The 25,667-nt window shown below is 35.8% G+C and overlaps 1 protein-coding gene across 8 annotated transcripts in view; it reads right to left on the bottom strand.

Annotated features, from left to right (window-relative positions):
- Positions 1 to 25,667, bottom strand: part of INPP4B (inositol polyphosphate-4-phosphatase type II B) — a 701,292-nt gene that overhangs the window by 132,035 nt on the left and 543,590 nt on the right. For all 8 annotated transcript variants that reach the window (XM_089911312.1, XM_089911308.1, XM_089911305.1 and 5 more), the window contains 2 exons: positions 25,279 to 25,387; positions 7,704 to 7,881 (listed from right to left, as the gene is read on the bottom strand). In XM_089911312.1, the coding sequence (XP_089767438.1) occupies positions 7,704 to 7,881; positions 25,279 to 25,387 (287 nt within the window). The remainder of the gene's footprint in view (positions 1 to 7,703; positions 7,882 to 25,278; positions 25,388 to 25,667) is intronic.

Genomic DNA, 25,667 nt, shown 5'->3' with positions numbered 1-25,667 from the left:
TTGCCTTTCTGCCATTTGTCCAATTCATATGCTCATACAAGTATCCTTCAAAGTAACACACAGAATTATCTGCAAGTACAAAACTACTAAAAATTACTTCTCCTGGGGATACATTTCCTAGTTTCCTGAATACTAATGCCAGGGGAATAGTTAGAATATGTTCATTTAAAAACACTCTTTTAAACTAGAGAACTCAACAAATTAAGCAAAGTCCCATTCTATTTAGAATTTCCTTAGAGTCACTGAAAAAATTCAAGGCCATGCCTAATCTCACCTGCAATACAAAATACCATAAACAAGTAATTATCATTTTAGTAGTCATGTATATGGAAAAAAAAGAATCCTGCTTATTTTAAAATTTGATATGCTTCAATTATTTCATAGTGTTATACTTGACATTAGTACCTTGATATGTGTTTAACATTCCCTAAAGCAAAGAACATTGAACTTTCAGCCAGGAGAGTTACCTGACATCTGGGCAGCTTATATAAATTATCCACTTGACCTTGGCTAAATCACATAACAACTTTTCCCCAGTATGTACAAAATGACAACGCCTATCTGTGAAACCCTTATGGGAGTTCACTGAAAACTGTACTCTTCTATTTATGCTTCTCTTTCTTGACTGACCTTTTCAGTTTCTGCCGGTGACTCATAATCCCCTGCTCACTCAAAATGTGGTAAGTGGACCCCAAGGGGCCTTAAACCACATTCTTAAAAGCATTTTTCCATTGGTGACGTAACCCCTTCTTCCATAACTTCAAGTATCATTTTTTATTATGCCAAGGTCTTCAAAATCCATTTCTGCTTACCTCCTGAATCAGCGTGGTCAAGGGTTTCCATCTGCAAGCTTTTTGAGAAGTCCCAGCCCGATCTCAAGTTTTTCAAATAAATGTTTTCTTCCCTGTTTTCCATCTGAGTGGTATCATTACTACTCAGCAACTCTGAGTCCAAACGTCTGGCTCATTTTCAGTAATATTTATTTTCTGGGTTAGTGATCAATTTCTAGTAGTTAGATATTTTCAATAATTTCAAAGATTGACCCTTACGTTATATCCCCACAGCTAATCCTAGTTAATATCCTTTCTGCATTCCATGTTGATATTTCCATAGTCTTCTTACTGGTTGATTTACTTTTCTTTAGCTCTTCTTTTTTCAGGATGTTATCCAAGGTCACCACCACTAAAATGTTGACTTCTGGGTCCCATCTCAGGACTACTGAATCAGAATTTGTATTCTATCAAGCTCCCCCAAAGCATTACTGATATTGTGATGCTCAATAATTCAAATCTCTCTGTCCTTACTCAGCCTAGTTACGGCTCTGAGGATGATCTTCACAAAGCAAGCCTCCAGGCCTTCCGCCCTTAACAACCTTCTCAGTACCTACAGAACAGACCTTCTCTTGGGTAAATAACTAGGAGTGAGATGGATAGTTCATATATAAACCTTTTAACTTTATGAGACACCGATGAACTGTTTTTCAAACTGCCAACAATTGTGTACCCATTAGTGATAGATGAAAGTTCCAGTTATTCCATATCCTTCCTAACTTTTCCTATGCTCAGCCCTTTCGATTTTAGCTATTCCAGTGGGCGGTTAGTGGTACCTCATTTTAGTTTAAATTTGCATTTCCCTAATAACAAATAATGATGAGTATCTTTTCATGTGCTTATTTGCCATCTGTCTTTTTGATAAACTGTCTTTTCAATTCTTTTGCTCATTTTTAATTGTTTTATCATTCAGTTGTAAGAATATACATTCTGACACAAGTCCTTTGTCAGGTACCTATTTTATGCATATTTTCTCCTAGTCTATGACTTGCCTTTTCAATTTCTTAATAGTGTCTTCTGAAAACTTTAATGAAAGTTTTTAATTTTGAAGAAGTCTTACATATCGTTTTTTTTTTTTTTTTTTGGTTCATGCTTTTTGTGTTCTAAGAAATCTTTGCCTAACCCAAGACGACAAAAATTTTCTCCTATGTTGTATTCTAGATGTTTGTTTATTTATTTGTTTGTTTTTTTTCTTTTAGCTTGTATATTAAGGTCTATGATCCATTTTTAATCAATTTTTATATAAGTGTGAAGTAAACATAAGGAAAGGTTTATTCTGCATATGGATATCCAATTGTTCCTGCACTATATGTTAAAAAGATATCCTTTCCCCAATGAATTTCTTTTGCACTTTTGTCTAAATTTATTAAACACATATGTATGGGTCTATTTCTAGATTCTGTATTCTATTCTGTTGATCTATATATCTGTGCTTACACTAATATGTTACAAACCATGCAATGAATATTATTTTTGTTTTAAAGAGTAAATATGTTTAAGTAAATTAAACTTTTGATTTTTAAAATTCTGTCCACATACATACCATTTCTGGCACTCTTTATTCTTTTGTGTAGATCCAAATTTTCCATGGTATCATTTCCTTCTGTATAAAGGATCATTTCCTTTAAAATGTGTCATAGTACAAGTCTGGTATGAAATCTCACAGTTTTTGTCTAAAATGATCTTTATTTCACCTTTATTTTTGAGGGACATCTTCTCTAGATATGGAATTGTAACTTTTTATGTACGTCAGTATTTTGAAGATGTTACTCCATTATCTTCTGGTTTGCATAGTGTCTAATAAGAAGTCTTTCACAATTCTCATTTGTGTTCCTCTGCACATGTGCCTTTTTTTTTCTTTTTCTTTTCTGGTTGTTCACAATTTTCTCTTTACCTCTGTTTCTCAGCAATTTAATACCTGTGTTTCTTTCTTTTTTTAATATTTACTCTGCTGGAGTACATTTTGCTTCTTGGATCTGTAGTTTCATTATTTCATCAAATTTTGAAAAATTTGGTCATCATTTCTGCAAATATTTTTCTGTCCCCCTCTTCTTTTATTCTAGGACTCTAATTATATGTATGTTAGATATCTTGGTATTGTTCTGTAAGTCATTCATGCTCTGTTTTATCATTTTCAGTTATTTTTCTCTTTGTGCTTCATTTAATTATTTTCTAATACTATGTTTGCAAGTTCACTACCTATTCTTCTGAAGTGACCAATATTTTTATTTCAGAAATTATATTTCGCTTTTCTTTGAGTTCTATGTGATTCTTTTTTTTAATTTTCCTTTTTTTCTCCTCATCCTTTTTATATGTTTCTTTGCTTTCATAAGTATGTGAGCATATTTATAAGTGCCATGTTAAGGTTCTTACCTACTAACTGCATCATCTCTGTCATTTCGGGGTCTGTTTCTATTGCTTAATTTTTCTTCTAGTTACAGGTTATATTTTCCTGCTTCTTTGCATGCTTGGTATATGCTTGTTGAATGCTGGGGGCATTTTGAGTTTACATTCTTGTTGCTATATTTTATTGTATTCTTTTAAAAAATGTTGGGTTTTGTTTTGGTATGAAGTTAAGTTACTTCACACCAGAAGGGCTCAGTAAGATCATTTCAAACCTTGTTTTTAAGCCTTGTTAGAGTGAATCAAGAGCAGCCTTTAATCTAGGACTAAGTTAGCCCCACTACTAGGGCCATGCCCTTCTGAGGGCTCTATGCAGTGCTCTATGTGTGACAAAGTCTTCTCACTCTGCTGGTCAGGAGATAAACCATTCCGAGTCCTGTATGACCACCAGGACTTCTTTTGTATGCTTATTTCTCGTACTTATTTCCCTGGATTTTGATAGTTTATTCACATGCGTATGCAAATCAGTACTCAGGTAAAGATTTTAAAGCACCCATTTACAGATGTCCAAGGCTCTTTCTGTATGCAGCTCCCTCCTTCTTGGTACTCTGCTCTGCAAATTTTAGCCATCTTGGCTTTTCCTGAACTCCACTTTCTGTCTCCTCAACTTGAGAAGTTGCTGTTTGGCTTCTCCCTCCTTGTGCTGCAGCCTGGAAACTGCCTCCAGGAAGAAACAAGGCAATTATAAGGTCACATAGTTTGTCATCTTCCTGTGCTGCCTATTTTCCAATGCCTAAAACCCATTATTTTATACATTTTGTCTAGCTGTCCTTTTGTCGTTTGAGAGGATCCATATTACCCTACCATGGCCAGAAACAGAAGTTCTAATTCCATGTATTTTATGTATAAGTATCATTCTTAATATTATTTTACTTTCTTACCTTTATTTTACTTGTTTTTAATAGTCTAATAAACACAGTTTTGTTTTTATATAACAGCACTTATTTCACCAATTAAATATTGACCATATGAGGGAGACTATGAAAAGAAGAAACATAAGTTCTAATCCTGAAATTTCACCTTCATTAACACTAGTTACTTTCAAGTTCCCTTAGAATTTAGTATGTGTGTATACGTAGACATATACTTTCAGCAGCTATAAAAAACAAGCGAAAACTCACTGAATTCTTCTACTCAACTTGGGATTGAGAGAGAGTAGTGGAAGTGAATGAACAATAAGAAATTCCTTCTCAGTACCTAACTAATCAACGTAATCAATGTGCTGTATATAATATACATCTTCAACTTCTTAGCACACTGACTTTCTGGCATTGTTATTAAGGAAAACGGAACATTTCTTAAGAAAATCCTGAGTTAAGTTTTAGAATGGAATGCTTGTTTCTTTCTTTGAATACAGCAGAATGCTTTGGTATACTATGTTAAGGTTGAAAAGATACTAGGAATTGGAAGGTGTTGGGTTTTCTCAAATATATTGTGAGCAAAGCCTCTAATATTTGTGACCAAATCCTTTTTTGTTGTTGTTTACCATTTCACAATTGCCGTGTTGTGAAATAGTCCATGCTTTTAATTTCTTAGACTGTAAAATTAATACTGTGTAGTATTTGTCATACAGCACTGAGTACAATACCACACATAATTGGGTGCTCAATACTGCTTTGTGATGAGCATAATAATAATGACTTTCTAAACAAGGTCTATCAATCTCTATGGAGTGGAGACTATGATGGGCATTTGAAACTAATGTCACACATATATCTGAGTAATGAGATACATGCCTACATTTGTGTCCTTACGTTTTCATTTTGAATTTCTTTACGTTACTTTTCTCTTTCTCTCTCCTTTTTTTTTGTCACAGTATTGTATAATTTTAGTCTAGAAAAAAGGAAAATGCATTTTTTTATCCCACTCTATTATTAACTTTTCATATCTTATGTTAAAAATTTGGCTTATGCTTTGTTTTCTCTGTTGGGATTAGTTATGTAAAGTCGGAGTTTGTCTTTTGCTATAAACCTATACATCATAACATTAAATAATTCTTTAATATTTTCATAAAGATATGCAGCAAACAAATCCAGTTATCCTTCAGAAGATTCTTTTTTTAAGAACTATTTTGTTAAAAAATAGAACAACTTAATTGAGGTTGTGCACATTAGGATATGAAAAATTTATAGTAAATTTTATTGTGAAATTTCAGTTATGCCCTATGGATGAGTTCCTAAGAAAACAACTCAAGAACTTATTTTCCAAACATGTCAGTGCAGATTCATTAAAAGAAACAAGGGGACTATCAATGAAGAAAAGACCTATTCTCTAATCCACAGTGTGCAAGTCCCTGGTCTTAAACACGAAATGTTTCTAAGTTAAATCTTGCTAATATTAAATTACACTAAAATTTAAGATGCCACTAAAATGATTGATCTTTTATGCTAGATTCATGGATCATAGTTTATTTTAAACCACGAGCTAGTAACTATCTTCGTACACTATGCAAAGCTCTGTTAACTTAGATACTTCTTTGAAATTCTGGGCTTGAATTCTTAAAGAAATGCATTGCTTGCAAATTTAACTTTAAAAAATCCTCGTGATTTCAAGTGTTGACAGATTTCTTAGTAGACGAAGCTTGTCTACTCAGTAACAAACAAACAAACAAAAAAAATAGGGAAAAAAGTTGGAGCAATGCTGAATTAAAGGAGGAGAAAATACATGCCCTGCCACGCTCCCAAATCACAGCAGCAAGATGTGAAGGATTTGTGAAATGACAAATCCCTGTCCAATGCACGGGAAGAATACAAATATTGCTCTGAAATCACCACAGTGATGTTCTATTTGCTAGAATTTTCTGTTTAGGTGAACCCAGGAAAACCTCACCTCACCTACAAATCCAAAAAAGAAATGAACCAAAAAGAAATTCTATTATTTTACTGTATGCGACACCCTCCTCTTTTTTTTCCTTTTTCTTAGCCATAACATATTCATTGACTATTAGAATACTTAAGTATTGTTGAGAAGTTTGTCTAACAATTTTTTAAAAAATTTTTATAAAAGGAAATATCAAAACATATATTGCATGGGAGGATACCAGAAAGGGTTTCCATTCTGGAGTCAACCAGACCTGGGTCTGAGCCCTAGTTTTGTTTGAATCCTGGGTTTGACTTTAGTTGCATGACTTTGCACATTTTTAAAACTTCTCTGAGCTTCAATCTTTTGCTTTGTGAAATGGAGATAACATGGACCCACAGTTTGAAGGTTAAATGAAATAACCTAAGTCACTGAAGTCACTAGCAAAATATTTGACAACGTAGGTAGTTGTAAAATTTGGGTCAATTTTTTCCTCCCTTTTCTTGATGGAGATACCTGTTCTGGCATGAAAGGAAGGTTGCATTTTGAACTGGAAGTCTTGGGTTTTGATTTTTCACTTTTTAAGTTATTAGACAATTTACGTGACCTTTGTGAATACATATTAGCTAATTTTTTCTGAAAATATATACTGGTTATATCCTATGAGAAAAATATGTGAAAATGTAGACTTTAAAATGTTAAATAAGGGCAAGGTATTATTATTATTATAAATTAACGTATCTGAGTCAAAAATATATACAGATATAGTATTCAGGTTTCTATGAATCTGTTCTTCAGGGACTCAAAGAACTACAGTGTTATCTTATTCTAAAATGTTACCGTAAAAATTGTCTTTGGTCAGTTTCTTCAAGGGCATATTCATTGGAAGTATCTCATAATAAGTTTCAAGATGTCCTCAGAATGCAGAGGTTACGAAAGAGTGTACTGGAATTGGACTCTAGGATACTTGACTTTGCATTTCTATTCAAGCTGCAATTTGACTTTTGCTATCTTGGTTCTCCATATCATTCAGATGCCTTAATTCATTATGGAAATTGATGCTGAGTGTTTACCCCATGCCAGACTACCATTCCTCTTTACATATACAAATGTAAGTCACCTTTGGAAAAATTAAGACCTAGGTCCTACTACATTTCAAACAATAACTAATACTTTAGAAATTTTTAGAACCTTCTCCCAGTTGATAATGTTACAGAAAGTAAACTGAGGCAGAGGAATTACCCCATGTCACTGATAAGAATCCCCATGAACGTTCTGCTCTCAAATGAAGTGACCTTCTGACTCAAAGGTAGCTTCATATGCATCAAAGTTAGGTGATCACCAGAGAAAATAATTTTCAAAATCTAATTTAATTCATTTAATACAACCAGGAACCAAAGAGAATGAAAGATGTCAAGGAAAAGAGAAAATATACCTCAACCAGTAATAGGTTTCGTTTCCTACTAGGAAAAAAAAATTAATGTTCAGTAAAATTTGAAAAGAGAATGAGGCCAATTCATTTTGATCCTGTGGCAATACTCTGAAGCTGACTTTTTAACCTAGTCTATTTTACATTTCCAGATGGTATGAAAGGCAATGTATGCAGAAAGCAGTACCAACGGGGGTTTGGGTATTTCATTTTCCCCACTGCAGTGATGATTTGGGTCTTACTTTTTCTGAAAGCATCTTTAAAGAATTCTTCAAGCTGTCTGGAGAATGCTGGCTTGCAGAATTAAGCAGTAGGTCTGCATGGGTTGCTATAAGAGGTTGTAGTTGATTGATGTTGCTGAGAACTTCTTTTGCTTTGGCTGTGTTTTCAGGTGAATAGTAAATAAACTGGTATCCAGTACTGCAACAACAAAGATAAAGGCAAGTTACACAACGAGCAGAAAGACTTTTCAGCAGTTAGTACCAGATGGCAAATGATAAACAGAACTCCAAATAGCATTACTTCCTATTGAACAGATAAGAACTATTCTAAGAGATTTTTGTGATATCTGAAGAGTGTTTAAAGTCAAATGACCAAGATATTTTGTAAGACTAGTTGAAATAAATCCAGTCCTCGCTCAATCACTAGGAAGATTCTTCATGATTACATATGTCAAGGATTAGTATTCAAAACAAATTAGTATTAATATTATTAATAATTATTAGTGAACTTGAGGTCACACAGTACAGAGAGAAAAGTATGAGCCTTTATGTTTAGGCCAATATGAATATAGATCCTGGCTCTACCACTTACTAGCTAGGTGATCTTGGGCGGCCTTTAGCTTCCACAACAGGAAAGTGGGAATAATTATGCAAACAGTTCTAAGAGGTGGGTAAGATTGGTCATCATTCGTGTGAAATGTCTGACACAGAGCAAGCATTTAATAATTACTGTGTACATTTTCTCCCATGATACTTAGGGCAAGGGGCATACATTTTAATAGCTGAGAAATGGGGAGAATATAAATTAATGCCAAGTGGGCATATGGAGAATTTTATTGGATAGAAAAGGGACATGACGGCATAAAAATTCCATTATGCTATCTTTTTCATCACCTTTTTTGTTCCCCTTGTGGTTTCTCATTTGACTTGTAAAAATACCTAAAATTGATTACAAATGAAAGAATGACTGACTTTTATAGTCATCATTTAGGAGTTGGTCAAGCATGTTACGGATGTAAGAATTCCATGGAATGAAGGAGTCTTTGGCCAGTTTTATAGGAAAAACAAAGGAGGCATTCCAGCAGGGAAAGAAGTGAAACAGCAAAACATCGGCCAAAGAAAAAGAAGAGAGTGGCCATGGATGGTGCATTTACACAGTGGGTGCAACACTTGGTCATATCCCTTTATATCCAATCATCAACGCTTTTTTCATAGCATCTTTGAAACCAAGTCCCCCCAAAACAAAGTTCCCTTACCGAGAACTTTAGGATTAATTATTAATCAATTATAATTTATGATTAATGTCTCTATCCAAAACTTTATTCCCTTTCTTGTCTCCTCTGACCTCAGTCTTGTGCTCGTTGACCAGTCAGATGACTAAAATTGCTGTTGTCGATATCATCATTAACTTACAAACTCAGGTTGTTTCTCCAGGGCAGGATGAGCTAACAGGACCCCAAGCCATGGCCACCGGGTCTGAGAATCATAAACCAGTTATCCTGACTCCCCAAAACTATGATTAAAGATTAAGGGCTATCACAAGAGGATGATTAATCCCGACCCCCTTTTTTTCCCCCCTTTAAAAAAATCTCCAACTCAAAGACCAAGTTGGAGTGGACCTGAGGCTTGCCTCCCCCTCCCTTGCTTGGTGCCTTGCAATAAATCTCCACTTTGCTCTCAGAGTTTGGCTTTCTGAACCGTGGGCACATGAGCCCTTTGCTGGGTTTCACCTTGCAACCTGTGATGAGTATTTACTGAATATTTTCTTTACATTTACCAGCTAAATTATTAACATTCCCATAATTCCATTTCTTATTTTGAAATATTAGCATCCAATAAGACACATTAACATCTAGAAAGCACTCTCCCCTTGCCTTGACACTAATGATTTTCAGGGCAAAGTATCGGTTTCTTCAGGGAGACAATATAATAAATATTTCTATTATTTAATTTATTTTTTCACAATTATTTTTAAAAATGACCTTGGTGCTTGGACTATTCAGGAGATAGGACAAGAAGTTGATGAATGAGGGATACAAGTGTCTAAAAGCTAAGAAACACATGGCTATCCTGTGACACTGATGAGAACTCACTCAATTCTGTTCTTGTAGATTTTTTTAAATTTCAGAAGCAGGAGCTTAAAAATAAAACGTACCACTTATTTTAATGCAAACTGAAGCAGATGACAAGTAACAATGGCGAGGAGGAGAAAGAAAACAATAGTCCAGGCCAATTATCTCTGTCTCTTCGTGGCTCATCTGATCTGTGGGACTGTGCTGAAGCCTTTAACAAAAATCATGAACTGGGATGTCCCCCTCTGTACTCAGACTGGATACAAAATTCAATCCACTGCAGTCTTTAGAAAATCAAACAACTCCATGTTATTTCCGCAAAGAAAATGATTATCTAAAGATACTGACATATACACACTACTATATACAAAATAGATAATCAACAGGAACCTACTGTATAGCACAGGGAACTCTACTCAGTATTTTGTAATAACCTACAAGGGAAAAGAATATGAAAAAGAATGTGTGTGTGTGTGTGTGTGTGTGTAACTGAATCACTTTGCTGTACACCTGAAACTAACATAACATTGTAAATTAATTATACTTCAATAAAAAATAAATGAATAAAGATATTGATGTGTCACCAGGGTGGGGATGATATCTAATACCCAGCACTTTTTACAGCTGAGAATAGGACTTACTAAGGACTAGACACAGAAAGCAGCCTGTGAGGGCTTCTCTGTGGTCCCTTGTCACTGATCTGCTCTTCTGTTATTATAATTTGCTTTCTGGTTTCATCATATGGGGATGGATAGGCCTCCCATGGCTTAGCTCTGGGAAAGCTAGAGCTCTCAAGGCCAGTGTGGTCTTCCCTCCTTCTCTCCACAGATCTGTCCTCTTTCTGAGTGTGTCATTCCTGGCCTCTCACCTGTTCACTCCTATGCCCTCTTTCTGACTCCTCTATACATATTTCCTACTCTGCAAATTCCCTGAGTCTCCTCTCCATTGGAGGAAATACACTGCCAAGATTTATTTCTTACATCTTCTTTCCTTACACCCTAGTTCAGTGGTGCTCAAATTTGAATAGGCGTAAGATTCACTCGGGGATGAGGTCAGGGCCTGGGTATTTTTAATAAAGACTGCGGGTGCCCTGGCAACACCAAGAGATTCTGCTGTAGTAGGTTGTAGTCTTCGTAACAAGCATCTCAGGAAATCCTGATGCAGGGGGACAGCTGAGCACTTTTAGAAATACCCTCTGCACTGTTTAGACTGTGAGTTGCCCTCTACACCTCTGATCACACTACACAGTGACTCCGATAAAAGTTCCTTATTCTAAGTTTCTTATCCTTAACTCATTCTCATTTTCATAATGCCTTCTATAAGGCTACTTTTGCACTCCATCTTTTTTTTTTTTTTTACAATTCTGTGCATTATTAGTCATCTATTTATTTATTTAAATTGAAGTATAGTTGATCTACAATGTTGTGTTAATTTCTGCTGTACAGCAAAGTGATTCAGTTACATATATGTATATTCTTTTTCATACTCTTTTCCATTATGGTTTATTACAGGATATTGAAAATAGTTCCTGTGCTATACAGTAGGACCTTGTTCTTTACCCATTCTATATATACTAGTTTGCATCTGTTAACCCCAAACTCCCACTCCATCCCTCCCCCACCCCACTTCTGCCTTGGCAACTACAAGTCTGTCCTCTAGGTCTATGAGCCTGTTTCTGTTGTGCTTCATCTTTATATTCAGCACAAAATGCTTTGGTTCACTTCTCATTACCAGTGTTGCCCCCATCATCCTTTCATCTTTTCCCTCCCAATATACTCTCCACCCTCTTCTTCTCCTTCCCCAATACATTCTTCAATCACCATCATGGGACCTAACCATAACTCCTGGCCCCCTGTTCCTGAGTCAGTTTCTATTTGAGAAGAGTTATGTAGCAGGCATTGGTTCTCCTGGTTAAGCCTTTTAATGATGAGCATCTTACCTACAGAGGCTGAAAGATTCATTTTCCACGATAAGAGCCAATGTTGGTGTCCAGGATGAAACAGTATGGTATGGAAAAAGAAGCCCACCACCCACAAAATAATTTTAAGTATACATAAATTTCATCTATGTATTCAGTGCCTTACTCTTTAAACATGTCATATATTTGAACAGTTAGAGCTTCTTAAATAGAAAGTTATGAGTATAAATTAATTATTGAGATAAAAAGAATATTGCTAAACTCTGTTTTATAGTGGTCTGAAATTTAAACTGAACCCAAACACTTGAATCAACTATCAATCAGGCAAAAGCAGAAGAAAGACAAAATATTTGCTTGGACAAAGAATATTTTATAGGAGATAAATAATATAGCAAATCACAGATAATAAAAATTGAAATTATTGTCATCATATTTTTATATTGATGAAACAGTGAATGAGAGTATATATGTATGTCAATATATACACTTTAATATATATTTATTTAAATTATTTAATATCCAGTTAATTAGCATATACACATAGCCATACTCATATGCTCATGTGCATATTGTTACTACTAGAGGTGTCATTTTTGAGATATTTCACATAGTGAAATAATATTCATATTCATAAACTCTAACTGATAACCAAAATATGATTAAAACAATGATATATGTTCTTGTGTGTATATCCCACCTCAGTCACTTCTTGCTAGTCCTCCTTATTTCTCCTCTAGTGTTCCTTTCTTTTATCTACATGTCCTTCTTAAGTACTCTCATTTAATCTTGTGGTTTAAAAACCTCAGTTATACTAATGATTTTCGAATTTCTTCATCTCCAGCCTAGACTTTTCCCTGAACTCCATTAAAAGCAAAAGCTCTCCTCTTGACAGTTCCACCTTATCATGTTCCAAACTGAGCTCCTGATCTGCTCCCCATACTCTACAACCAGCTCCTTCTACCCTCTTCCCCATCATAGTTCACACAAAGCTCATTTGATGTGGCCAATGTCTCTTCTCTTCCTCTCCTAATTTCTGCCACATTTTTCAGAAAATTCTGCCTTTTTTTCCCAAACATATGCAGAATCCAACCACGTATTTCCACACTCGCTGCAACCATGCTGGTGCAAGCCACCATCATCTACCGCCAGGATTATTACAGTAGCCTCAAACTGGTCTCCCACCTTCATCCATACTGAGACATTGAAATCCTTGACTTGTGCTTAGTTGGATGGAGGTGGGAAGCAGGCAAAGAGAGAGAAATAAAGCAGTTCTTTCTTAGTCCCCTGCCCACACCCCAAATCCAAGGACTTGCTCCACCGTTTATCTGTGCCTTCCTTCTCCCAGGCCACTCCTTAACCCATTTGCTCAACCAAGCTACTATTTTGTCAAATGGAGTCATGGAAAAATACAGATGAGAGATGATGGGGAGGAAGAAGGGGAAAGGGAAGGAAAACAGAGGGAGATGGGGCATGGGCAGATTAGGGTTGATGAGCTCAGGAAAAAAATGCTATGGAGTGATGTGCCTCACTCCATAGCAGAAATAAATCTCCGGAGAAAAATCTAAGGACTATTTCCACTTCTATTTTTTTTCCTCTACTCAAGCACTACTTGTAAAAAAACCGATTTCTTGAATCCAGAGGGAGGGACAGATGTGCTTTCAGTTCTGAGAAGAAAACCATGTGGATAATAAATGAAAATTTACAGCTTAGTGCACTTGAATATACCCTTCTGGCTTCACAGGGTTTAAAATGTGCTTCATGAAACTGCAGAAGGTAAAAAAACATACAGCTCTGCTTTCCCCCATATGTCCTCTCCTTTTTTTTTTTTTTTTTGCTTAGAAAAAGAAACTTAAAGGAAACCAGTATTTGTTTTGTTTACCTCCTATGGATTTCACTTGTATAAATTGAGTTAATTAATTAGTTAATTAATCTAAACTTAAATTGATGTTTGTCTCAGAAACTACTCTTTCTAAAAACATTGGTTTCTTGGAAATTTTAGAATCAGCATTTTGAACAAAGCTTGACTCTCTTGTTTATTAGCTCTGTGACAGGTAATGCTAATTAAAGGGGAAAAACCTAAAATTCATTTCATTTCGGCTCAACTTGCCCTCAAAGGAAATTTCCCTATTGGCTCTGGTCACACTGCATCCTATGATCACCCCACTTTCCAGTTTGAAAGTTCTTACCTGCAATTTTTTGACCATTAGAAGTAATATATATATATATATATATATATATATATAAAATCCTTTCCTTCGTCATATTCTTGCTCTAACAAAAGGTTCCCAGACACTATTATATGACAAAGTCCAATTAGTTTTCACTTCCTTCCATGGCCTATTCCCATTTATCCTTGGTTTCACTTGCACTGATTTCCTCTGCCAACTTCCAAGAGTCTGGTAGACCTATTTCTGCCTAGTTTGGCTTCTGGTATTTTCATGCTCACTTCTCTGTGCAGATGTGATGGAGTAACACCCAAACCAGGTCCCCTGATTCCCTCCCATCCAAAAAATTTCTCAATTCCATCCTGGACTTCATTCATTCATACATCTAATTAAAGTACAGAGTAAGATAAGGTCTAAGAATAGAAACCATTCCCAAATACACTGCAAGGTAAATGTTCCCCTGACTGCAAATGGGCCTGAGGGATATTTTTAGAGGTGATGGAAATGTCCTAAAATTGGCGTGTGATGAGGATCACATAACTCTATAAATTAACTAACATTCACTGAACCATACACTTAAAAAAATAGGTCAATTGCACATTATTCTACACAAGTAGAGAGTAGAATGCTGGTTCCCAGGGTCTGGGGGTGTGGGAAATGGGCAGATATTGGTCAAGAGGTACAAAGTTTCATTTACCCAAGATGTATATATTCTGGAGATCTAATGTACAGGCTGCAGGAAACAAGCAAGTGTTCCCAGCATATGGTATTGTAGTGCTGGTGATTAATCATGATTCTGGGATAAGAATGCAGGGAAACAGAAGGTATATTTAGGACCCATTTCATTTTTCCCCTGTTAAATCTGATATTTTTTATGGAGGGTCTCTAAAAAAGCCAATAATTTATTATAAAGCCAATAATTTATTATAAATTATTATTATAAAGCCAATAATTTATTATAAATTTATTATAAAGCCAATAATATATTATAATACTTGGGTTATTAATGTAGAATTTACATTAATAATCCAAGTATCTCTCCCTCTCTCTCTCTCTCTCTCTCTCTCTCTCATTTTAATAGCTAATAATTATTGGATCTATAATATGGGCCTAGAATTATGCTAATTTCTTTTCAGTGATTATTTTATTTAGTCATGAGAACAACTCTCTGAACAACAAATATTATCCCATTATATAGATTTAGGAATTGAAGACTCAGTAGGTTAAGTAACTTGATCTAGAACATACAACTACTATAAATGGTAGGACCAGGATTCAAATGCAGGTCTTTATTAATACACAGTTTGAACTCTTAATTGTGTCTTACTATTTTATGAACATGGTATTGATCCATTTGAGATTTGAAAAAATTACAATCCCATAACTAACACAGGAAACATCTTTTATTTAGTAAAATAATGGTAGGTACAGCATATAAATATTGAAACAAAATATAATTGAAGAAGTTCTCATCTTCTAATTAAAACAAAGCTCATTAGAGAAGATGTACGATTCCATTTTATAACACAGATTAGACATAAGAAAGAATTTGAAAATCATCTCACCATAAATTGCTTGCAACAAATATTTAACGACCGCTATTTAGCCAATGCACTGAGAAAAGCAAAAGGCTGGAGTTAGCCAGCAAGATAATCACGGGATGAGTGTGATGACACTTGTCCTCTAAATGCTACAGCCAGGGCTGGTAGCAGAGAAGAAGAAAAAGGGGGATAAATACCTGCTTCCTTAGAGCGGATCTAAGGCTCTATATTGTTAATATATGCAAAAATCGCCCAGGTAGCCATAGTTTCAGGGTTTGTTTACTAACCACTCAGTACTATAGCTCTTTACATTCCCGAGAGCTCAGACCTTCATTTAAGAGCAATGTAAAAGGATGTCACATTGCATCCAAATTTCCTAGGCATTTTGTTGTTGGAGATTTTTTTTCATGATACCTAGTTTTCCATATTTGCTGGAAGTAGAAGGGGCAAAAGGGTTTTACAAAGACATTTCTCTTATTCTACAACTAGGAGAGCTAGAAAACAAAAAGGAAAGTCCTAAAGGAAATAGAACTCTGTATCTATCTCTACCACTCTAAGTTAACTTGTTATCCTTTCCAAAACGTTCACCAATACCTGTCCTCTGTGTATACATAATTTCTTTTTTTTTTTTTTTTTTTTTGCGGTACGCGGGCCTCTCACTGTTGCGGCCTCTCCCGTCGCGGAGCACAGGCTCCGGACGCGCAGGCTCAGCGGCCATGGCTCACGGGCCCAGCCGCTCCGCGACATGTGGGATCTTCCCGGACCGGGGCACGAACCCGCGTCCCCTGCATCAGCAGGCGGACTCTCAACCACTGCGCCACCAGGGAAGCCCCATAATTGCTTGTTCTATTACAAGTACCTTTTTATATACACCTCTAGATACCTCATAATCCACATACTAATTTAAATGACTACATAGTGTTCCACTTTAGTGATGCAGAGTAAGATTGCTTAATCATTCATTCAAGATGTTTCTAAAATTTTACCATTATGAATAGAATCTCTGAATACCTGAAATATTTTCTTTTTTAAAAATTATTTTTATTATATATAATTCCTAAATAAGTGGTTTTCCTGGGGTGTATTTAGGAAAGCTGTAGATAGAGAATAAGGCCAGAGTCTTAAAAATATTTTACTATTTTCTTTAGCAGATTAAAATAGTAACTGATCTGAGTGAAAATTACCACATCAATTCATTCATTCTTTTTTATAGTACAGATAAAGTAATTTACTTTGAAAATTATATTCTCATAAAGGCCCAGAAAGGGTCAAATGCATCAACTTTTAAAAAATTTCTATCTGGTGGGTAGCAAAACTCAATTCTTAGAAAGGTTATCCGTAAACTAACATCATTCATTCATTAACAGCATACACATTTCGTGTTGAAAATCTATTGATTGTATGAGGATGAATGCATATAGAAGACCTTGAGACTGGGCACCGAAGTCTGATTTTCCAGCTCTGTTATTAGCTGTACGGGCGATTCAGTCTCTGAAACTCATTATTCTCATTGGTAAAATAAATAGGGGAGTTTGTAATCTGAGATTCCCTGTAAGTTCTAAGATCTAAACGACTCTTTAATGCAAAAAAAGGCAGACTCAAGTAACTTTCTTGTTTCCCCAAACTTCTTTTCATATTGAATATAGACAACTAATCTTAGTAAGTAAACATGGTAAACACATGGTGTATTTCCTGTATTCCCTTTCCTCGTGAATTTTCCATTTACCCAGTTATATTAACCAGAAACCTGAGTCCTTTCAACCCTGCTCAGTCCCTCGAGTCCTCATCCAATTGGATTTAAATCCTGTAAAAATTTCCTTAAATCTTCTTCAACTCCATACTCACCCATCTCCTCTCACCAGCACTATTATAATAGCCTAATTGTGTGCCCTTAGTTCTCTCCACGTAGTAACTCAAAATGCGCCTCTGATCATGTTAATACCCAGATAAGAACCTGTCAATGAGTCCTCTTAGCCTAACCTAGCCTATAGGATGAGAAGCCAGGACTCGACACAGCAAACAAGGGTCCTTCAGATTTGGTTCCCATCCTTTAACCCTTCTCTCTCTCTCTCTCATTCTCTCTGTCTGTCTATCTGTCCCTTCTGTCTCTCTGTCGTCTCTCTGCCTCTCTCTCTTTCTCCCAGCCGCTCTATGTTGCTGGAGTTCCTAAGCCAAGGTGCAGTGAATGGTACCACCCTGCCCAGGTGTGCTGCACAGAAGCCTGGGAGTCTTCCTAGACAGCTCTGGATTTTTACCTCCTACTCCAAACAGACACACAAAGTCCAAACAGTTGCCAAGTCCTTTAAAATATCTCTGTAACTGATCCCCTTCTCTACATCTGTGCTTAAACCACCCTAAGCCAACCCACCTTTCTTCAGCAGAAGCACTGCAGTAACTACTTACTTACGCAAGCCTCTTGACGGGGAAGAAGACGTTGGAATAGCTTAGGCAAGGTCCCATCTAATAAAGATTCTGCAATGACACTATTTTTTCTCATGTCACACAAGATGATTGTGTGATTTTCCCATGACATAAATCCCACGTGTACAGTTTTTTAAGTTAGTACTTTCACTATAATCTTGCAAAGAATGAGATACTCTAGAGTTAGTTTCTAAAGCTCTGGAAAATACAGCACTTTTAAAATTTTCTGGCAGTTTATTTGTAGATGACTGTCCTTTCTGCTGTTTGCTGCCTCTAGAATGATGGATATTAAATATCTAAGCTAATAGAGAGCTTTAAAGAACATGCTGAAAATTACTCAGCATTTGATCTGAGTACACAAGGTCTTCCTTGGATTAAAAGCATACTAGTTAAGATGACATAACTATGTCATGATTCCAAATATCTTTTTAGTTTATAGTGAAGAAGAAATGCAACTCCTGATTTACAGAAAATAAGTCCTCAAACCATATATTCTTTTCATATTTAGTTTTTTAAGCAGAAAACAATGTTTCTATAGTTCGTTATAGATTCCACATTTTTAACTCCTAATATTCCTATTGATTAACTTTTTCTTCTGAGCTAAAACCAGAAGTCATATCTTAATAATTGTGTGAAATTAAAACATTTAATTGTAAAGTCAAATTATCCAAATTATCTTCCTGAGAGTGATGATACACTTAATATGTCTTTCCTCAAAAATCTCAAGATTGTAACCATTCTTTCTAACAATCTAATGACTTCAACAGAAATCAGTCACATCCACAGTGCGGATAAGGAAACTAAAGGGTAAAAGCCCAGTGATTTTCTGACATCACACAGTTAAGATTATGTGTTTTATCATTTTCAGACAATGTTGTCTTTACCGAATTTATTATCACTCTAATTTCTAGGATCATTTAGCAAACTTGTTTTCATTTACAATTAAAGTCATTTTCTTTAAAGGAAAGATTCAATTTTTTTTTTTTTTTTTTTTTGCGGTACGCGGGCCTCTCACTGTTGTGGCCTCTCCCATTGCGGAGCACAGGCTCCGGACGCGCAGGCTCAGCGGCCATGGCTCACGGGACCAGACGCTCCGCGGCATGTGGGATCCTCCCGGACCAGGGCATGAACCCGTGTCCCCTGCATCGGCAGGCGGACTCTCAACCAATGCGCCACCAGGGAAGCCCGAAAGATTCAATTTTTAAGAAGTTTGAACTGTTACACTTGACACAGTGCTTCTTGCTTCAGATCATACTTTGCTTCACAAGCTTTTGGGTAGGTGATTGGAAGAATACTGCCAACTTTTAAACGTTAAAGTCACCACTGCATTACTAATATTGAACCGGATTTTAGGTTGGCTGTTTTTATAAAAATCATCAGCTTTCCTCTTTCAGAACACGTAAAAGTATATTTTCACTTCCTAGTGAGGCGCAAGCAAACACAAACATTCTAATAGCTGACAAATGGCCGTGTGAAAGCCTACAAGACATTTTCCACAAATGCCCCTATGTTTCTGTCACCTAATTACAACACAGTGATCTCTTTAGGCAGACCAATTTGTTCATCCTCTTACTCCTCTGACAGACAATGCTTTCACTTCTTTTATTTACTTCTTCATATACTTAGTCATTCAAGGAACACTTATCAAGTTAGTTCCTGACACAGTTAGTTACAGACACAGTCCATGTCCCCAGAGTACACAGTCTAGAGGCGAAGAGAGGCAATTAGGTATGTTTGTACATGGGAGGCTAAAAGCAGATGTGGCCTTGCCAAGGAGTTGGAGAAGACTTCAGGAAAAAAAAACAACTTCAAGGCAGACCTGAAACTGAAGAACTTCGGTCTGGTTCACCGTGGAGGGTGGAATGAGAGGAGAAGATGATGGTGTGAGTGGAGAAAGATGAAGCTGGAGAAAAAGTCAGGGTCAGATGACACATGAATATCTTATGCACCTTGTGCTTTTATTCTCCAGGCAAGAGGCAGCTATGAACTGTTTAACATGATGAAATCACAAGATTGTATTTGCCTCTTAAGAGATATTATTCCAACCAAGATGAGGAAAACGGATGAGATGAGAGCCAGCCTGGAGGATGAAGAGTGATTAAGAGATTTGGCAGTAGGACATTTAAAAAATGGTGATTCTATGGGTTAGGATTATCCTAAACCACAATTGATTATTGAAATGAATGACTTCCTGAGATATAAGAAGGTAGAAGTGACGGAACTGATTTTTTTTTTTTTCTGGGAAGTGGAAGCAAGGGAAGAAAAGTAGTCAAGGATTTTCAAGCTTCAAAGTTGAACTTCTAGATGGATGTGGTGTCTCAATTAAGAAAAACAATCCCCAAGAGAAGTTTGAGGATAAGGGGATGAGAGATGACTGAATGTGTCGACTTTGAGGTGTTTGGATGATACCATCAACGTGGAGCTGTCTACTAAATGCTGGTAACTACGTGTCTGAATCTCAAGAACCATGCCTGGGATGGTGTACGAAGCCTAGTACTTAAGAATATGCGGGCACAAGGACTTCCTGTATAGCACAGGGAACTATATTCAATATCTTGTAATAACCTATAATGGAAAAGAATCTGAGAAAGAATATATATGTCTATATAAACATATATATGCATATATATGTATAACTGAATCACTTTGCTATATACCTGAAACACTGTAAATCAGCTATACTTCAATAAAAAAATTTCAAACAGAATAAGTGGGCAATTAGGCATATTATGCACATTAATACAACTTTTTTGGAAGGCAATGTGACAGCATCTCTAAAGTGTAACCACTTCAACTAAGAAATTCCACTTTTAGGAATTTTATCAAAAAGAAACAAAAATTTGCAAAAACAGAAGAATAAGGGTTTACCTTGCAAACACACAGTTATAACAAATAATAGGAATTAACTAAATGCCCATCAATATTGTATTGGTTAGATAATTCTGCTACATTCAATCAATAAAGCCCTACTTCGCTTCTAGAAAAAAAATGAGATCTAAATGTATTGAAACTAAAGGTTGTCAGAACATTTTTTTGAGTAAAAAAATACTTGTTTGCATATTTTATATAAATAATAGCTAATATCTATTAAGCCCTCATTATGTGCCAGGTACCATTATAAATGTTTGGTGTATATGAAGTCGTAAAATCTTCAGAACAATCTATGAGGTAAAGCAATATTATTTCTGTGTCACGAGTGAGGAAACTACGGTACAGAGGGGTGAGGTAATTTGACTAATGTCACAATGCCAGTAAGTGCCCAAACCAGGATTCAAATCCATACAAGGTGTAGAATCTATGAATTATCTGAGATGAGAGTTTCTGCCTTGCCCCAGAATGGAGGCCAGAAAAAGTAAACTGAATTATAGGAAAGTCAAGAACATGACATTCCCATGACCTGAGTTTGTGTCGACAAAGAGTCCTGATCACTGAAAACTCAAAGAGTTGGATAGCTAGAAAAAATTGCATAGAGAAATGCATTAAGCTGTTCAGACCGGTTTACTCTGGGGAAGGAGAATGGAAAAGGTAGACTTTTCACTTTATGTGCTTCTTTATTCTTTGAATTTGTGTGCTAGAAGCAAATATTGTTTTTTTGTATAGTTAAAAAGAGAATGAAGTAGGAGAAGTTCTGCATTACAAATTCATTTAGGATCATATGCAACTTAGCGAGAATCCTTTCATTCCCTTATATTAATTTAGTTTAATGCTTTGCAAGTGTCATCATTTAGTTTGTAAAGTACGTCCAAGACTCAGCAGGGCTATTTAATTGAAGTATTTTATTCTCTCCTGACTCCACGCTATAGATGTTGTAAGAGCTAAAACCCACCTATTCTTGAAAATTTGTTGTTGTGCACAGGGGGCTGCACAGAGAAAAGTGCACATTGATGAGAAAAACCTGGTACACAGTTTTGGCAGACCTAGTGTTGTATTTGCTCAAACATGAACCGAGCTGAAATCTAAGAGTGACCAAGGAGAAACTGACTCACCGGAAGAAGAAAATATACCTCCAATGAATCAAGTTATAATCAACACAAAAATTAAATCGCTATCTCCTTGGAAGTGATATGTTGTCAACTACTGGACACAGTTCAAAAGAGAAAAAAAGGAATGAACAGGGCTTTCATTCACACTTCTTATTTCTACAGTGTCTGTATGATTTTATTATACTTTTAAAATTTCTTTATTTTTTGGTGCTATAAAGTGTTTTTTCCAAAAAGGAAAAAAGTATTTGAAAGTGAACAGGAGATGAATTTTAGCTATAACTTGTAAGACTGATATTATTAAATATAGTAGCTTTGTTGTATTGGGCATGACTTCCAAAAACCAAAAACACATAAGGATTTTTAAATGGAGAGCACTCAATTTATATACTTTGAAGAATTAGTCATTTTAAGCCATTTTGAATTTTTAAATTTATAATAGAAAAAAACATAAGATGTAGATTACATGTGGAAAAACAAACTGGAAGAGACTGCACCAGTATGATCCCAGTAACTGTCTTGTTGAGGAAGGAGATTATGGGTGATTTTAACCTCCTACTTTTGACTTTTCTACATTTGCCAATAAACATATTTACAAAATTTGAAAACTGTCAATAGAAAGCAATATACTAAAATATATATATCACTAAAAGATAAAAAATATTTCTGTTTAAAAGATATATGACATGAGACATGGATTTATACAGAGTTATGATCTCAGATTCTAAACTGTTCTACCAGTGAGTGACAAGATAAATTTCTGAGAAAAACCCAGAGATCAAGATAGAGACATGGAAAGACCTCCAAGTAGGGGGAAAAAATTGGCTCTCAAAAATCAAATCATGGATGCAGTCTTATTGCTTTCAAAGAATACATTTAAATCACTCATTCCCTTTCATAAAAGAAATGAAAATCTTTGTCTTAAGCGTGAAAGTGAAGGGTTTGAAAACAAATATACTTGTAACTGCTGCCTAGTCTGCTCATATGTTACTGGAGAAAGTACATAAAAAGAAGAGTTGGAAAACTCCGACCATTTTGCTTAGATATCTCAGCTTTATACCACTAATGAAAAATGTTAATTTATGTTTTAAACCCCGCCCCTCCAATTAAGCAGTGGTTAGTGATACTGTCTGATGAATACATTTCAGAGGTAGTGGTATGATTTTGCATCCAGTTCTCCCATTTCTGGTTTATTGGATTCTTGCTACACTATAGGCTACAGAGAACTTCCTTCCCTGATGTGGTATTTCTCCTTTTACTCAAGAAACTTCCTATTTATAATAGAGATTTGGGAAACTTCTATTCATATCTCTCCTTACAATAATAAGGAAAATTTTCCTTAGAAATTGTATAACCATTGTGACTGTATAACCCTTGATCTCATAAAAAGTAAGGCTGGTTTGTTTAACTCTTTGTATTGTTTTACTTTCCTTCGGAAAATTCCCCCAAATTCTAGTACGACTCGAGTGTTGTGAGCTCAAGGACCACCTATAACACTTCTATTGGTACATTTTAGTTTGTTTTCCTTATGATTTTTCCAAATGATTTTTTTCTCTTTTCCATTTGAAATTTTGGGGTAGTCAATCTTGATTATGGGACCAGATAGGGTGGGTGGGAGGTATGGAGGGAAAACCATGGTAGATACTCAAGGCAGGCATTTGACATTAGGATCTCTTGGAGGGAGTCAGCTCTGAGTTTGTCCCTAATGAACAGGTAGATCATAAGGAATTAATATTCTCCAGGAGTGAACACTGCCCCTCATTGGCTTTTCTTCTTCTTTACAAAGGCTCTTGGTTTTCATGAGGTGCCTCTCTATCTCAGTGAAAGGGCTGTGCTTTCAGGTCATAATCTTACTCAGTGAAAGTTCTGGCTTAATCTGAGGTTCCTGCTGAAATCACAAATGATCAAAGCCGGCAAAGTATGTGTTGTTGTGGTAGATTTTCCCTTTCTTTTACAAAATATTGGAAGTAGAGAATTGATTCATATTTTGAGGGAGGAGTCCACAAGCTTTCAAATAGTGCCTAGGTAAATCACCAAATCCAGAAACACATAAGTGTTTGATGAACAAGTGAATACATGGGAAAAAGTACATATATTTATATATATATGTGTAAAACTGAATCACTTTGCTGTACACCTGAAACTAATACAACATTGTAAATCAACTATACTCCAATAAAAAATTTTTAAATGATTAAAATGGTAAATTTATATGTTACATATATTTTACTACAACAAAAAAAGCTTAAAAAGTTTTAAAAAACAAACAAAAAAACCCCCAAATAATATATGAGTAATTAGGGTTTTGGTTCTCCTAGAAAAGTCTCATGTCTAAAGCATGAAAAGCTCTATAATATGCTCGGTTTTATTCATCCACGATTACTCAGGCCCAAGTTTTCCCAAATCAAAACTCTTACAGCTCTGTCCCCATCTTTGGTTCCATTTTGTAACAATTTAATGAGTTGGGGATTCTTTAAAGAAAAATTTCCAATAAACAAGATGTAATGCTTTTCTTCTGTATTGGAACAAATATTCCTTAACGTAGATTTTCTTTCCTCCTGATAGATACTAATTGATGTTCTATACATTTTTCAACTTTAACTCATCTGTGTCACTATTCCTGTTTCTAGTCTCCACACCCTTCACCTGTCTTCTCCCAGCATTATTCACTTACATCTGTATCAGTGGTTCTCAACCCTGGCCACACATCAGTCTCACCTGGGAAGCTTTTAAAACTTACCAATGCCTGGGCTCCATTCCCAGAACTGACTTTATATGTCTGGGGTGATATCCTGGCATAGATAAAATATTTTAAAGCTCTAAAGGTGATTCTAATGTGCAGCCAAGGTTGAGCCTGTATTCCACTCTTATTCTCATTTCAGTAAAGGGATGGCATCCCTTTCCCCATGCGGTCTGTCACTGAACTGATTTCCAACCTCCGTGAATTACATAGAAGGTGCCTCTCCCCTCAGAGCCCCTAGCTGGAACCCTGACGTCCACACCCTGTTGAAATAATAAGGCAAACGAACCACTTTCTGCAGCTAAAGGGTCTGGGGGAAAGATGTGACAATGAAAAGATAACCTGGGGGAGTTTCTATGTGGCAATGGTACAGTTACTTATGATGATTATGGTGGTGCTTACTGTCATCTACACCTGTGATACCACCTCAGAGAACTATATACCCTGCCCACCGAAAAACCAAAACCAAAACTAGAGAAATATTAATAAGGAGGTAGCTGAGTTAATAATATTGTATCAGTACATAGACAATTTCTTTAAAACAAGAAAGACATACATATATATATATATGTATTGCTCGTTTATATAACAGTATATCAGTTACACAATTCTAACTTATTTTTAATGCTTTCTTCCTGAATAGGCTGGAGAGGTCAAGAACTATTCATTGCGATGGACCAAGCTTCTTTATCCTAACCTGGTATACGAACTTCCCCAAACAGAAGGTAAATATCATTAACGCATCCTGTCATCACTTACTTTCTTCTTTCCGTTTCAAATCTATGGAGTAGTTTCCGAAGACCACCATTCTTAAATCCCTGAAAATGCGCAGCTGGGGCTCCCACAGTGATGACATCGTAGAGAGCATCTGGAACAGGAATGGACAAGGAGATGAACACTTTGCAAACATTTATCTCCAACATGCTGTTTGCATTGAAACCTACACACTGTGGGAAGTTTGAGAAATTATTCTGTTTGATTTTGCAGGAACAAAAATGAACTCACATCTCAAGGGGGCAAAGAGGAGCCAATCAATCTTTCTAAAAGCCACCTGTGCACCTAAAGAAGTTATAACATTTCCTTGATTTGTGACTACATCTTAATTATATGGTACTGTGTAGAACAGTATGTTCTCTCATTCTATATAT

Source organism: Delphinapterus leucas, chromosome 5, assembly GCF_059928025.1.
Source record: "Delphinapterus leucas isolate spDelLeu-1000000601 "Yukka" chromosome 5, BTC_Dleu_Yukka2, whole genome shotgun sequence".
NCBI classification, from domain to species: Eukaryota; Metazoa; Chordata; class Mammalia; order Artiodactyla; family Monodontidae; genus Delphinapterus; species Delphinapterus leucas.
The sequence above is the reverse complement of the archived record's forward strand: the minus strand, read 5'-3'. Positions and strand labels throughout refer to the sequence as shown.